Genomic DNA, 16,412 nt, shown 5'->3' with positions numbered 1-16,412 from the left:
GCTTCTGGACTCTATTTTTGTTGTGCTCCTTCAGACCAACATGGCGACCCACTTGAAACAATCTTGATGTCATCGACAATTGTAATACTAAGACCTAACATGTTCAGGTAACATTTTGTCTGCAATCCCATAGAGTGTACTTCTCTGGATAGAAGACGGTTCCGGGGGCCCAGTAGATTTGGCCATTGGACTCAGACAAATGCCTGGCAGAAGAGCTCTGTTTTGCAGGCCCTGTGGGACTGTGATAGCCCAGGCAGGGCCTGGATCTCCCCTCTATGCAGGGGAAGACAGCTGGGCATTTAGAGCGGTGGATCGTCTGGGACATATGCTGGGTCACCACGATTGTGGGTTCTCCCTTCCCCTGCCCCTGCCCAAGCCATCAGGAGACGTCATGGAGAGGGTTTGCAGTGGAGGATGCCATAGACTAGCGATCCCCAGCCTGTGGGCTGCGGACCACATGTGGTCTGTCGACTAATTGGAGGTGGGCCCCGAAGGACGCCTTCTCTCCCCCCCCCAGCCCTTTACTTCATCCCCCCCCAGCCCTTCACAACACACTTTGGGTGTCATTGTCTCCCATCACTCCCAGATGGGACTATCTCGCTGCAGAGAAACAAGCTCAGGGTTCCCATTGATTTGTCATTGTCATGAGTTAAAATTTCCGTGAAAATAAAATGTTCCTTATGTTCATTTTTAATGTGTGTGTATCTTATTTTGAAGGGATGTTTAAACATTACCATAGCGATCAGAGAGCGCTAGGGCAGTGGTTGAGAGTAGAGGAGTAAACTACCCCCCCCCCCCCGTCCTCAGTAAAATTGTCAAGCGTTGAGTGGTCCCCGGTGATAAAAAGGTTGGGGACCACTGCCATAGACTAGCTGTTGAATGGGGAGGAGAGAGATTCATCTGCTCAAGCCTCAGCGAATTCTGGAGAAGGCCAGCTTCGTGTCTTGGGGTCTCCAAATTGTTCATTCACACACCCACACACACCCATGATTACTCGTGTTTCCTAGATTTGTTTTGCAAAGTTAAATACAACCTTGGCTTAATTGGATTAGCGTTTATTATGCCCGTGGAGGTGAAGTGTATTGAAATATGTCGACTTCCAGGAAAAACAGCAATTATGTCAATTTAGTCCTGAAACAAAAACATAAGCACCCTCTGCTATAAGTACAGGCTTGCACACTCATCTTATTATTCTCATTTGGCTAAGATGCTTACCTGAATATCTGATGTATCTTACAATAAATCAGTAAACACCAGAATGGGATTTTTAAACACCTTTCAAAACAGCAATGGGGTAAAAAATAAAAGAGCAGCATAAGAATACAGAAGCAAATTCAATAGATCATTAAAAATGTCGTCACAGTTTCAGCTTGGGCTACCCAGAATCACATTAACAAAAAGCCCCGATAAATACATGTTTGGAACCTAAAACTGAGTTGGGGGGGGGGGTCTTGTACAGTAGCATCATCACCACTGAAATGTAGTCATTGCCTGTGCAAATTCTGGCTTTGGTACATTGAATTGGGCTCCCCATAACCACTGGCTGGGCTTATGAACAATCCAGTCGCTCTGAGTTATAGAAGAATTCTGGTATGAGAGGCTGCTGGGGCAGACAGGAGCTGTTGGCACAAGAAGGACATAGGCAACAGAGTCAAAGTCAGCTGTCTGTTACGAAGGTTAGTCAAACTGGCACTCTCCAGATGCCCATGGACTACGATTACCATGAGTCCCTGCCAGCATGGAGAGCCACAGTTTGGCCAACCCTGCCATGAGTAGTGTGAATGGGAGCTGTGTCAGAGGGGAAAAGAAAGGGAACAGATAATTGCACACAAGCATGAACAAAGCTGGAAAATTTCCAGAAATTTTGAAGTCCGGCAAACAGAAGTTGTGGGGAAAATGGAAATTATGAAGTACTTACTTTTCTTTCAAACATCGCCTAATTCTACTGATTAAATAGTATAAAATGCATTTGTTGATATCTTGGTTAGCACATAAGAACACACTGGCTGAGAATGGTGGTCTAGAAATACCATTAATAAATAAAATAATAATAAAATAATCCAGCCACCTCATTCTCTGTCGTCCCCTTCTTTTGTCCTCGATCGCTCCCAGCATTAGGCTCTTCTCCAAGGAGTCCTTCCTTCTCATGAGGTGGCCAAAGTATTTGAGCAAATTATATTTATCCTAAATGATAAAATATTTTTTATCCCCCAAATTTTCCAGTTCCTGTCCAAAAAAGGCCTTGGGAAGAAAAAATGACTTCCCCTGACTTTTCTAGGCCTTTGGTTCTCTGTGCATAAATGGTGTTCCCTTCTGTGGAGTTGGCCCATCTAGCTCTGTATTCCGACTGGGAGCTGCTGTGCGGGGCTTTCGTAGAGAAGGATGTTGCCAGCCCCTGCTCCTTTATGCAGGAGACCGGAGATTCGGACTTTGTAGAGTCTTCAGCATGCCAATCATTTGCTCCACCAGCCCTGAACATGGTGGGTCTCTATGAAGTTCTCATAACTTATTCTAAGCAAAACAGCTGGGGACGTGTCTGTTTGCAGAAGCATCGCCATTTTCAAGTGCTGAGCAAGAGGGCTTGGAAGGTCTTCTCATGAGGCCTTGGAGAGCCGCTGCCAGATGGAGAAGAGGGCACAGCACTAGATGGGCCGATCCCGGGTGAAGGCTTGCTTCTTGTGTCTGCATTTTAAAATTAAGAGCATTGCATTCTTCCAGCACCAGCTTGGACTGGCTGTAGTTCTCCTACTTGGCATGCAGAAATGACCACGGTGCCCCATGAAAACAACTTCTTGGGTGATAGGGAGGCAGGCTGCCCAGTGACCGGACTCGGCAGAAAGATGCCCAGTGCTGATCTTCTGCACATGACCCTTCTCCACAGAGCCAGGCCTGTCCCCTGCCCTCGCAGTTTCCTTGTTTGGGTTTGCCTGGCAGCGTTTTTTATTGTTCTTGGGAAGGCCGTGATGGCTCTCGCTTTTAGATGACCCAGCAGATACTGATCCTGCATTGTCCCGGGGTGCAATGATTCACTTGCAAAATGGGCTGTGGGGAGAGCTGGCGCCTCTGCCTGGTCTTCATTGGAAAGATTTGCATCTAAAAGCTGCCATTCGTTCGGTTCTGGGGGAGTCTAATGAGAGCTGAATCACTAATCCAACCGTGTAATTTCATCAGCAGCAAGGAAAGGGCCGGCACCGAAACCAGCCTGCAAAATGACCTTAATGGACGTTGAAACCAGCAGCTGGAACAGAGTGGACCTTCCATGCCCTTCCATCCACACAATTAACCAAAAGGCTTTGCTAGGTGCCAGATGACTCTGCAGGGGAGGAGGCGCCACAGCCAAGAGGGTCTTTAGGGCATCCTTTTTCGACCTTTTGACCATGGAGGAGCCTCTCAAATGATCTTTCAGGCTCCAAGGAGCCCCGGAAGTGAAGTGAACTAATCGTCCACGCCTCCCAGTCACACAGCCCAGAACTTATGTGTGACATCACCACCCGCGTTAATAGGCCAGCTTAAGGAGGACTGGAGGGGGAGAGACAGGAGGCCGTTTAAGGCGGGGGTAGGTGTGCAGGCTCTGCTCTCTCCCAGGTGCAGAAGTGATCAGAGAACTCACACTCGGAAGGGGGAGCAATGGAAGCAACCAGTTGCCTGGCTTGTGGTCAGATCCATTAAGGCAGGAGGGAAATGCCACCGACCACCTCTGGAGCTCCCACAGACCCCTGGTTAGAGGTTGTCCGCTTCAGCAGAAGATCGAAGACTTTCTGCCTCAGATCATAGCTCATAAAGGTCATATTATAGAGCCTTAAGGGCACCAATGCTTAGAGAGCCATCCCAAATAGGTCCATTTGGGTGTAGATCTAATGCTGTTCAATGGTGTTGATTCTCAGGAAAGTTCCTTTAACCTAAGTCGGTTAAATCAAAATGGATTTTAATCTCATTAACCAAAAACTGCCCTTAACTGTAGTATATTTTAAAAAATCTGTTGCTCTTTTTTTCCAGGAAGGAATTGCCTCTTCCAAGGTGATACTCCAGAAATGTTGTTCATAGTGCAGTTTTCATAAATTGATCAATTCAAGCAATTATGTTTAATTAAGCCAGGCTTTCTTAACAAGGGTTTCATAGAATCATAAGAGTTGGAAGGGATCTCCTGGGTCATCTAGTCCAACCCCCTGCACTATGCAGCACACTCACAACCCTATCGCTCATCCATTCTAACCTGCCACCCCCTTGAACCTTCACAGAATCTGTGACCAGTTGCGGTCAGCAGTTCCCTGGGTCTGCAAGGAAGGGCCACAAGAGACAAACACTCACATATCCCTTCCTGCCCACCCACACTCACAATCTGCCTAAGTTCATAAAATCTACATTTCTGTGACTGTCTAGCCTCTGCTTAAAAAATTCCAAAGTAGGGGAACTCACCACCTCCCGAGGAAACCTGTTCCACTGAGGAACTGCTCTAACTGTCAGGAACTTCTTCTGGATGTTTAGCTGAAAATTCTTCGGAATTAATTTCAACCCATTGGTTCTGGTCCGACCTTCTGGGGCTACATAAAACAACTGTGCTCCATCTTCTCTGTGACAGTCCTTCAAGTATTTGAAGACGGTTATCATATCACCTCTTAGTCTCCTTTTCTCCTGGCTGAACAGACCAAGTTCCCTCAACCTTTCCTCATACAACTTGGTCTCCAAACCCCTCACCATCTTTGATACCCTTCTCTAGACACACTCCAGTTTTGCTACATCTTTCTTCAGTTGTGGTGCCCAAAACTGAACACAATACTCCAAGTGAGGTCTTACCAGCGTGGAGTAAACTGGTAACATCACCTCGCATGGACACTATACTTCTTTTAATACAGCTTAAAATCCCATTTGCCTTTTTAGCCACCGAGTCACACTGCAGACTCATGTTCAGTGTCTGGTCTACTTAAGACCCCCAAATCCTTTTCACACGTACTACTGCCAAGACAAGTCTCACCCAACCTATAGTGATGCATTTGATTTTTCCAACCTAAATGAAGGTAACTTAGAGTTAATTAATTGTATATGTTTTAAACATTGATTAAACATTAATTGGGTGATATGGTCATGTGCAATGGTCCCCAATCGGGGACCGGTCAATACTTGACAATTTTACTGAGGCCCTGGGGGGGGGGTAGTCTTTTGCCAAGGGACGTCACTGCTGCTGCCCGAGCCCCTGCTCCACTTGCTTTCTCACCGGCGCCCCTGACTTCCCACCGTCTGCTGGGGGGCGCTGCCAACAGCAGCTGCGCAGTGCCACACCGAGGGGGAGCCCCAGCCATGGTGGCCCCTGGAGAGCACCAAAGGGGAGCCGGTGGCAGAGTGGCAGGGCAGCCCCCGAGGCAGCAGCCAGGGAGGAGGACGAGGAGGAGCTGCGGCCTGGTACTGACTGATCCATGGACCGGTCCTGGTCTCTGGATCGGGGGTTGGGGACCACCGGTCATGTGGACCTGCCTCCTCTTCCAAAATGGCTGGTGATGGGCCTGGAGAGGGTGGGAAGGGGAGGGGCACTCAGGTGGGCATGTGCACAGCTCTGCTTCCCAACCATATTCTGCATGATCGTGCCACTTCTGGGGTTTCTTGAAGCCTGAAGAATATTGTAGGGGGTTTTCAATGGTAAAAAAGTTGAGAAAGACTAAATTAAGCTCCAGTTTCTTCAGCAAGAGAAGGCTGCTAGATGGAACTGCAGAGAGACAATCCCCTTTTGAAGCACGCCAACCTGTGTCCCTTGCAGGAATATGAGGCTCCACTCTTCATCTGTTAAACTATATCGGTTTGGAGTAAAGCATCCTCTGTGGGGGTGGGGGGTGGGATAATGTGTGTGTTGTAGCTAGCATCCTCATGGAAGAGGAATTCCCTGGAGAGAAGGGAGAATGCCTCTATGCTATCTGCAGTTCTGTGTCTTGCCTGGATTAACCAGGGGAAACGGGGGCATCCGGGGGGGGGGGCGTTAATCATCTGAGCATTTCAGTTTAGGGGCAAGATGTATGGCACCTGGTCTCCTGCCCTGGTCCTTTGTGAATTCTCCTTTTGTTGTTGCCCTCATTCTGTGCCAGCTCATGTCACACCAACCTCTTCTGCTTCAGTCCCGTGCAGTCCTTACCTGGCAGGGCCGCCAAGCACAGCATGTCAGAGACCGTGAGCATCCAGCCGTGGCCTACGCATAATCTGCATTCTGGGCCCCAAATAAAACTGGGCCCCAGAAACTTTCTACATATAGACATGTTGAGTTTGGAACAGGAATTCTGCAATTGGAGCAGACCATGAAGACATTGCGGGGGGGGGGGGGGGGATGGCAGGTCCAGCCAGAGAGGATCTGCTTGCAAGCTTTTGATTGGGGCCGGAATGTGGGCAGGTGGCTTGTTTTGTGTGTGGTGGGTGGCCAGTGTTGCAAGTGGCCGTTTTTTGCTGAATGAATATCTGAAAGAAGACCCTGTTATTACTCCTTGGCATTCCACCAAGGTGCAAACCCCAGTGTGTAAAAGTCCAGAGTTCCCGAATTTGGCTCTGGCCCCTGGATTGTAAAAGGCAGCCATCATTCCTTCCCGGATGTGCCGGTCCCGTTTCCACATGGCGTGTTTCCTTTCACGTGATGCTGCGTTATAGTACATTGGCCCTTGGTCCATCCTTCTGAGTATTGCCTACTCTGGCAGTGGTTCTCCAGGGCTCCCTTGCTGGGCACCTGTTTTCACCTGGAGATGCTGAGGATGGAGCTTGGGGCCTGCATCCCAAGGGGATCCTGCATCACTGAGCTTAAAGTAAAGCCCATGACTGTTGCAGCCTTCCCTCCCACCCATTTCAATCCTCAACGTAAAATAACCTTTTAAAAGAAGACATAATGGGGAAGGGGTTATTTTGAAAAAACGGAATATTTTATTCTTGGTTTTAACTAAATATTTTAAGCTGTTATTGTAAGTTGCCTGGAACCACAAGGAAAGGCAGGAATATAAAAGTTTCTATAAATCAATGGTCTTCAGGAAGCATGAAAGGAAACAGAAGTACTGATAGACAAACCTATATTTGATTTATTAATGTGCAGGCCATTTGCAGACACGATTGACTTGCTTTGCAAGTACTGTCTGACCACGGTATCTTTTGAGTGGTGGCAGTGACTAGGACCCATACCCAGCCTCCTTTTAATGGGCAGAGTCCCAAGATGTCTTAAGAATAATGAGAATTGGAAATATCATGCTTTGGAAAGAAGTCACAGAGTGTCCAGTAGCTTCACAATGTCTAGAATACACCTGAGTCTGTTCCTGGGCTCCGTGCTGAGTCTTCTGAGCCCTCGGAGATTGCATTCATCTCCCCCCATGCATCATGGATTTTTGGCCCCCTTAAGGGAGTTGGCAGACTGATTCTCAATTTGTCCTTTTCAGTTCTAGTTGGCTTTTCCCCCGTGATGCCTGATATTGTTGCTCCAATGGCTCTGCAGGTTATGGGTATTGATGATGCTTTTCAGTTGATGGACTTTGATTTCACTGGATGGTGACTTGAAAGCCTCTCTGGGCTGAAACGGCGGCCTCTAGAAGGGGAGGGGGGGAGGCTGAAAGGACAGCTGGCTGATGGGTCTCTCTGCAGTTCACAGAGGAGAAGCTCGGCCAGGCGGAGAAGACGGAATTGGATGCACACTTTGAAAACCTTCTGGCCCGGGCAGACAACACCAAGAACTGGACGGAGAAGATTTTGCGTCAGACTGAAGTCTTGCTGCAGCCAAACCCTAGTAAGCATTTACTTGATCTTGGAACAGCTAATGCGCTAGTTGCGCTGAGGAAGCCCTGGGCTCCACCAGGGCGCCTAGCAATAAGCAGCCTGATGGTAGCTTATGCAGTCCAGGAAGCCCAACAGCTTCTCTCTCTGAGGCAGAAGATATCTTGTGGGTGATTTCCAAGGGGAGCAGGAATTCTTCCTTCTTCCTGTTTCTTGTGGTGGGATCCGTTCTTGGTCAGTTGAAGGGAGGTAGAGTCAACTTAACCAGGGAGAAAAACTAGTCAATCTCTTTAGATTTCACCAGGCTTTGCTGTGCTGGTTGCATAGATGAGCGCAGGGGGAACTACTGCCACCAGCTCTTTAATTCATCCACTCTTGAGTTACTACGAAGGGCTTGGAAACTTAGGGCTCTTCTGCATTCTCATTGCTTTAGGATGCTTTGGGCTGATCCTGCGTTGAGCAGGGGGTTGGACTAGATGGCCTGTATGGCCCCTTCCAACTCTATGATTCTATGATTGCTTGTTTGTCCATATTGCTTCTGTTTTGTTCTTTTCCACATGTGTTTGGCTCCCTCCAGAGGGCAATTTAATATTACATTGCTCTATGACTGGCATAGAAACCTTCAGGTTAAATCTGCAGGGAAATAGGCTGGGCATACAGCCATGTAATTTCGATTTGACCACTAGAGGGAACAAAACACATGTGGAAAACACCCCTCAAAAAGTTATAGGGACACAAAAGTGACAAAATTGAGAATGCAGAAGAGCCCTTCGTGATGGCATCCAGGAATCGTTTTGAGTAGGTAAGTGAGGAAGCTCTCGTCCAGATTAGAGTGAATCACATAAGTGATTGTTAAATTACTGGAATTTAGGAAGCAAATTAGAAAACTAGCTGTGCTGTACTTTACCTTGTTTGGAATAGGCTCGGATTCAAAGGGGTGAGGAGTCATTTTCAGGTAGCCCTTTGAAAGGGCAGAGCATCTGTTTAAGCATCATTTGTGGCTGCTTCTGGATGGAGGAGGAGAGCAGCATGCCCCTGCATTTCGAGAACCTTCCACATGAAGTTTCCAACCTCTGGGTGGGTGGGTTCTGGAGTTCTCCTGAAATTACAGTTGATCTCCGGCCTTCAGGGGTCAGTTTCTCCGGGAGAAAATGGCAGCTTCATGGGGGTACATTTTGGATCTTTAAAAAAGAATTACGTTGGAAAATAATCTTACTATGGATGCTCTGCCCCTGGAGAGCCAGTTTGATATAGTAGTTAAGAGTAGGGACCTCTAATCTGGAGAGCTGGGTTTGAGTCCCCACTCCCCCAACACATGGGTGACCTTGGGCCAATCACAGTTCTCTGAGCTCTCTCAGGGTATTTATTGCTGGGAGAGAAAGAGTGGTTGATTGTAAGCCACTTTGGGACTCCGTTGGGTTAGCTAACCTGGTTCAGAGCTAACAAAGTTTGCTTTGGCTCATGCAAACTGATGCTACAGTGTGCTTGTGCCACAAGACTAGAGGTCTGGCCAGGGCACTGGAATTTCATTGCCCAAAATAACGGCCCTCGTGCAGGTTTATCTCTGTTCTCAGCCTTGCTTTGTCAACTCAAAATGTTTTGTTTAGTCTTTCCACTGGCTCTTCTTTTCATTTGTGCTCTGCAACTTAATGTAACACACCCATATTTTGGAACAGTGAGATTCCAGGCTTCACAAAATTTCCCTCCTCCTTTGGGTGTGGGTGCAGTTGCTAGCTGAGCATTACACTTCATGCCCTGGACAACCTGCATGCTTGTTCTTGAAAGCACCCTCCAGTTACTACATGTGTTAGTCTTAAGGTCTCTCTGGTCTGCCAGGTGCCAGAGTGGAAGAGTTCCTGTATGAAAAGCTGGACCGGAAAGTGCCCTCGCGAGTGACCAATGGGGAGCTCCTGGCACAGTACATGACTGAGGCGGCCAACGACTTCGGCCAAGGGACTCCCTATGGTAAGTCACTGCCAGGCCAACTCTGGCTCCGCCTTGCACTGTGCTTTGAAGAAGGCAAGGAAAGGGGATGGTTCCCCAGTGCAACTGGTGGAGGAAGGGAGATCTCTCCTCTCCCCAGGGTTGCTTGGCGGGATGAATGTGGGAAAAGCAGACAGAACTAGAATAAATTGTCTAAGTAAATATCTGGAAGAAAGAATCCTAGAGTGGGGTGGAGCCACACAGGCCACCTAGTCCCACCCCCTGCTCAAGGCAGGATCAGCATCAAGCATCCAGGATAAGGATCTGTCCAGCTGCTTCTTGAAGACGGCCAGTGGGTAGAAGCTCCCGACCTTCTTAGGCAGCCTTTCTTCATAGGACTTGGTCCTCAGGCTCCGGAACATCCTCGTCACTCTCCTCTGAATATTCTCAGTTTTGTCCATGTCCTTCTTGAAGTGAGGCCTTCAGGACTGCCCCCAGGACTCCAGGTGAAGTCTGACCAATGTGGTATACAGCAGGACTATGACATCTTGTGATTTGGATGTGATGCCTCTGTTGATACAGGCCAAGACTTCCTTACTGCTGCATCAGACTGTCTGCTCATATTTAGCTTGCAGTCCACAAGTACCCCAAGATCACGTTCACACGCACCACTGCCCAGAAGTGTCTCTCCCATCTAGTACGCATGTTTCTCAGCTACAGAAAAACACAGTGCTGTTGAAGGCCCTGGTCTGTTCTTATCTTCCTGCTGCTCTTTGGGGCCAATCTCCTCTTGTGCAATTCAGATGAAACGCCACAGCTCTTCCTGAAAAGCCGCAACAACCTTGCTGGATTGCAGTAACGTAAAAGGGCTATGAAGCTGGTAGGGCTGGCTTGAATCACTCAAACACACAGCAGGTTGCTACGTAAAGCTGTCAGTCGCAAGAGATGGTGATCACAAACAACTTCCGAACTTGAGGCTTTGACTTGGAAGTTTGTTCATGGATAGTCTTCTATTCGATAATGATTTGTTCTTTTCTATTTCGGCCGAACGTGGCTCTTTGTGATGCACCATATTTTCAATAAGTTGCCTTGGAGAGACAGCTGGATGCACAAGAGCTCTTTTCAGAGGCTTCGGCTGCACGGCAGCCTTCCTCCATGGTGAGGTGGGGTGTAACAGAGCCTTGGACCTACTGGCTCTTCAGCTGTGTGCCAGCCTGAATAAAGGTAGCGTCTCCCTCCATGGTGAGGGATGGTGTGATTTAGCCTTGGACTCACTGGAATGTCTCCAAATACTCTAATTGGAGTTCTGGCCAGGTTCGCCTTGCCCCACAATGGGACAATCCAGATCCGGTCTTTTGTGCTTCTTTCCTGACAGGCAGTCCTGTCATTGAGGAAGACACATCTAATCCCCTCCTAAGAGTATTTTTTTTTATGTTTCTTTATCTGGCTATATTGCTGCATAGACTATTCTACAAGTTGCATGAGGTTCGTTTATGCATCATCCTGTCCATCCTTTCTTTGGCTTGTTTTCACTACCTTTATTATGGTGCAGATCTGCGTACTCTTGCACTTGCTCATAACTTGGCACTTTGATCAGTTCCTTGCCTGCAGCGTCACTTTAGCCTCCCAATTTTCTGGGGAACACCACTCCCTCACTATCAGATCTTGCGTCTCGAGGTGGAAAAGAGTCTACTGAAGATGTAGCAGGTTTGGACCCTGCTTCTTGTGCTGTTGATAATGTTTCAGCTACTGCTTGGGACGCAAACTCTCTAACTTCCCTCTTCCTTATTGGATTCCTAAAGATGCTAAAAAACAGAGCTAGTACCCCTTGTCTTATTTTTGCACTTATCTAGAGCTTCATTTAGAATAGGGTTATGGTTTTTTTGGTTTTTTGTATGCAGCATTTCCAGCTGTGGAATGAAGACATTGGGGATTCTAACCTATGTCCTCTCCCTTCATGAAGTTTCACAGGGTGATGCCCTAGCCAGTATCCCCTACCAGGGATTGTCTCTCAGTCTTCATGTAGCACATGGTCAGTGTCCTCACATACCCAATCTTCTGGATTGATACAGGCTATCACATTATCTTCAGTGTACAGCTGTTTAATGCCACTTTATGTATTATGGCTCTCTTCAAAAGAGTGCTGTATTTTCTTTGCCCCATTCCTGCATTTGCTTCATTTGGGACACTTGTAGAAAGTTCACTACTCCTTTATAAGACAGTTTTGGGTGGGCTCTTTCTTTGATAGCTTCACACCCACCAATTAAGGAGCTTGTTAACCTCCCAATGTGGGACTGCTCAGAAGCCACGAAGATGAAAACAGGGCTGCACTTACCAGTAACTAGTTCATCAAATGATTTTCTCTGCAGACACACATACCTCCCTCCTGTCTTGCTGTGATTTCCCTGGAACCTTAGTTTCTTTGGATCTCTGATGTGGCATTAGGAGAACTGAAGGAGTAGTGCCCCTGTTCATAATCATATGGAAAAGCATCAGAGGGAGGAGGTACTAGAAAGCTTTGGAAATATTTTCTGCAGCTGTTATGCAGAAGTGCAGTCCCAATGTGTGCCTGCGTAGAAGACCATTTAATGAACAACAGTTACAGGTAAGTGCAACCCTGTTATGTGTGGAGGGGCTATGGTTCAGTGGTAGAGCCTCTGCTTTGCATGCAGAAGGTCATAGAATCATAGAGTTGGAAGGGGCCATACAGGCCATCTTGTCCAACCCCCTGCTCAACGCAGGATCAGCCCAAAGGTCCCAAGCGTAATCCCCGGCATTTCCAAGTAAAAGGATCAGGCATCTCCATGTAAAAAGATCAGGCAATAAGTAGCCCTGGAAAGCTGCTGCTGGTTTGAGTAACTAAGATGGAATAAATGCAGAGGCGGATGGGCAGGACTGTGATTCACTTGATAGAGCTTCTGTTTTGCATGCGGAAGGTCCCAGGTTCAATCCCTGCCATCTCCAGGTAAAAGGACTAGGCAGTAGGGGATGAGAAAGATCTCTGCCTGACACCCTGGTGAGCCATGGAGGCTGGTGACTCATTGGTAGAGCATCTGTTTGACATACAGAAGGACCTGGGTTCAATCCCTGGCATCTCCAAGTAAAAAGACCAGTCAGGAGGTGAAGTGAAAGATCTTTCTCTGCCTGAGACCTTGGAGAGCTACTGCTAGTCTGATCAGACAGTACTGACCCTGATGTCCCAAAGGTATTCAGTATAAGGTAGCTGTTCAGTTGCTTTTGTGAATAGTGGCCTGGTTTGAATAGTAGATGCTTTCCCTCCTCCTTCCTTTGCACATGATAAAGGAACAAGATCATGCCTTCCTAATCTAATGCATCCTAATTCAGACTGTGCTGTCGGTCTGTTGCTCGTCCCCACCCCACCCCCACCCCCGGGCCAACATATGTTGCAACCCACACATACTGGTTTTTCCACTCTGCCTAAACATTGCACCCACATACAGACATCTGGTGGCTTCATATGTGGGCTTGCTCGGGGGCAGGGAAAACACTCTCCATGGATGGGGGAGAATCAAAACAGTTGCCCAAGCTGATATAATGAAGCTCCTTTTTAAAGTCAAGGCCAACCTCTTTGGTTTGTAAAGTGCTGTGCAATAGTGGAGTGTAATATTTTTTTAAAAAAGACTCTTTACCAGTCTTGGAGTAACACGTTTCTAGATGCTGTCGGGTCTCATCAGGCTGGCTCTCTGAGCTCCCTGGTTTCATGGGTGTCTTCATTAGAATGCAATGCAATCCTCACCAGCTGAAGTGCAACGGTGCCCTTTTAGACACTTGAGACAATTGTGCTGTTGTGTAATGAATTCTGCAGGAGGCTGGGAGTGCTTCAGAGGCCATTAGCTTAATGTATAAGAAACATAGCCCCCATGACCAAGGGAGCCTCTCTAAAGCGGGGAGATGCTGGTTGCACAGCCATGCACAGAGCTCTCTAGAAGGACTCCTACATGGTGTTGAAATTTCACCGCTGGAGGTGGACTCAGCTTCCAAATATTTTAAAAATAACATGACTTCAATGTGGAGGAAGTGTTCCGGAGGTCCAGGGCCAAGGTTCAGTCCTGAGTGTCCATCCTCATGTGTAAACCAAAAGACAGTGATCCCAATTTTTTTTGACCATTCACTGATCTACAGCACATGGAGAAAATCTGCCAGAGGTGATGAAAGCACCAGCTGACCCCACGGCAAGTACGGTACATTTGAGGGGGCCTCCTTGGGGCTAGATGCCACCAGTACATAATTTTCAGGGGCCAGCTGAGGTGGTCTGCAGGAGAACAGCTGTGTTGGAACCCAGGTGCACTTCAAAGGCCAGCCAGATTTTGGGGGGAGGAATTTCGAGACACAAAGTTCCCATTGTCTTATTCATGACCTCCTGTCCAAAGTTCACAAGCCCCTCCCCCCAGTTTCTTTATTTTGGACTGAGAGGTCAAGGCACTCCTAGGTTCTTATGGTGAAGAGGGCGCTCCATAGGACCTCCCTCCCTCCACTTCTGTGTACAGCCAAACCCAGGAAAGGGATCCCTCAGCAGGGCAAAGGGGTCACAGTGTAGGACCATCTTTGGAACAGCCGCCGGCCTGTGTGAACCAGGGGATTGGCGACCCCGGCTGCTGCTGGTCTTCCAACCGGCAAGGAAGAGAACGGACAGACATCACTAAGCTGGCAGCCGGCCTAGTGCAGTCTCTCCTTGGGTTGAGGGGTGGCACGGGGTGTCTGTTCAGCAGCCTGATGCTGTGATGTGTGTTTCGGTATCCTGTAGGCAAGACCCTCATCAAAGTTGGGGAAACCCAGAGGCGCCTGGGAGGAGCCGAGCGGGATTTCATCCATTCTGCATCCATCAACTTCCTGAGTCCTCTGCGCAACTTCCTGGAGGGAGACTGGAGAACCATTTCTGTAAGTGGGGAGGGGCTGCCGAAGGAGGAGCCGCTGGGCCTGGAGGTGTGGCTGGGTGGAAGGCTGACTGTTTTTCACCTGGCGCCTGCAAGGAAGTCTGCCAGGGATTAGAGAGGCTTTGATCTAATCTGATGCTCTGAGTCTTCAGATAACGTAGGGCCCAGCGAGCGAGCCGTCCTCCCTCTGAGGTGAAGGGGGATGGGTTTTCCCACCGCGCAGCTGGGGAGGCAGGACAAAAATTCTTCTGCTGCTTGCTTCCTTCATGGTGATGCTCCTGCCTCTGGAAGGGAGAGCAGCTTAGCCGGGAGCTCCACTATGTTTTTAAAGCGTTTTCCTTTTTGTGTTGTTGAACCTCTCTTCTTTCTGCCTTTCCCCTCCATTCATCATCTCCCCATCTGGAGTCCTGCCATGAGGAGGGGGAGAGAGAGAGAGAGAGCAAATGCTGCCACCCACTAGCAGCCTCCAAATGCAGCAGCCTTTTCTCGCAGCCAAGAGAGAGATGCTGTGAGCACACCATGGCTGAAAGGCAGGGGGGGCAACAGATTCCTCTCTGAAGCGGATCTGGGGGCCCTCATTGTGGCCCCAGACCAAGAGGCAACGGGTCCAAAAGGCACGACCCCTAAACGGGCTGCCCTTACTGTGACAGAAAGGCCAGATGGAGCACAAACGGGAGCAAGGATTTCACCCACACTGAAGTGGAAATTGGGCACGGGCTACCAATCTACAGCTTGCCCTCCCTGGTGGCCATTTCCAGTGCCTGCCTGACGTGGCTTCTCCTCAGCCACAGGCGTTTGACAAACAAAGAGCCAGGCATATATTTTCAGAACCAGGCAGCAGTGAGCTCAATCACCCATGACTCATATTGGGACCCTAATATTTAATCAGATATTTGGATGTGTTAAGATAAAGAAGGAAGGAGAAATTCTTCCCTTCTGTCATAGGGAGGGTGTCCTCCCTATATATTCAGTTAATCTGTTCACTATTTCTCTGTCAGATAAGATTCAGGGGGAACCGGAACAGGATCAGTCACCCTCCTGGCCACTATGAGGGTCCAAAGAGGAGAACTGGTATCCCATTAAGTGTGGGGTCCTCAGCTAGCAAGGATAACAGTCCAGAGAAAGGGGAGCTCCTCTCCATGAGGAACCTGTAGAAGAGGGGCAAGCCCTTGAACAATTAATAAGGTGGTTTCAAACAGGAGGCTTTTCAATGCTTCAGTAGTAATTGTATAACAGTCCTTGACCTAAAATACCCCACCCCCCACCCCGTGGGGACCCTTCTGCAGTCTCCTAGCAGGGCACTGCTGTGCCGGGTGGCAAATAATTCCAACACCAGAAATAGCACAAAAAGGTTTTCCTCCCACTCTCCTATGAGAACAAAACAAGGGCGGGAAGGTCTACAACTATCTCCAATGACAGTCTTCTGTTATTCGTGAAGCTTTACAGCAGGGGTAGTCAAACTGCGGCCCTCCAGATGTCCATGGACTACAATTCCCAGGAGCCCCCTGCCAGCATTCGCTGGCAGGGGCTCCTGGGAATTGTAGTCCATGGACATCTGGAGGGCCGCAGTTTGACTACCCCTGCTTTACAGTCTTCTCAGCATGTCAAAGGTGTCTTGTAGACTTCTACAGCCAATGTGCCTTTACAGTCATCCATGCATCTGGATCACTGTCTGAAGCAGCGAGGGTGCTGTCTGGACCCGATGCACAGGAGAGCTGACTTTGCCTTATGTCAGGCTCATGAAGCCACAGCTCCCTTGGCATGGGCCTCTGCCACTGCCTCGATCGGGTCTGGAACTCCCTCATGTGGGTCAGGAAGAGTATGCAGCTGTTGCCCAGCAGTATTCACAGGATGCTGGAAAGGACCAGATAG

At 48.6% G+C, this 16,412-nt stretch overlaps 1 protein-coding gene across 10 annotated transcripts in view; it reads left to right on the top strand.

The window, feature by feature from the left end:
• Positions 1-16,412, top strand: part of SH3GLB2 (SH3 domain containing GRB2 like, endophilin B2) — a 64,780-nt gene that overhangs the window by 20,529 nt on the left and 27,839 nt on the right. For 6 of the 10 annotated variants that reach the window (XM_077305912.1, XM_077305911.1, XM_077305910.1 and 3 more), the window contains exons 2-4: positions 7,594-7,735; positions 9,559-9,687; positions 14,411-14,544. In XM_077305912.1, the coding sequence (XP_077162027.1) occupies positions 7,594-7,735; positions 9,559-9,687; positions 14,411-14,544 (405 nt within the window). Of the gene's footprint in view, positions 1-7,593; positions 7,736-9,540; positions 9,688-14,410; positions 14,545-16,412 lie in introns of all 10 variants that reach the window. The other 4 variants (XM_077305909.1, XM_077305907.1, XM_077305904.1 and 1 more) reach the window with 1 other exon arrangement.

Source organism: Paroedura picta, chromosome 12, assembly GCF_049243985.1.
Source record: "Paroedura picta isolate Pp20150507F chromosome 12, Ppicta_v3.0, whole genome shotgun sequence".
In the NCBI taxonomy this organism is placed as follows: domain Eukaryota; kingdom Metazoa; phylum Chordata; class Lepidosauria; order Squamata; family Gekkonidae; genus Paroedura; species Paroedura picta.
The sequence above is the reverse complement of the archived record's forward strand: the minus strand, read 5'-3'. Positions and strand labels throughout refer to the sequence as shown.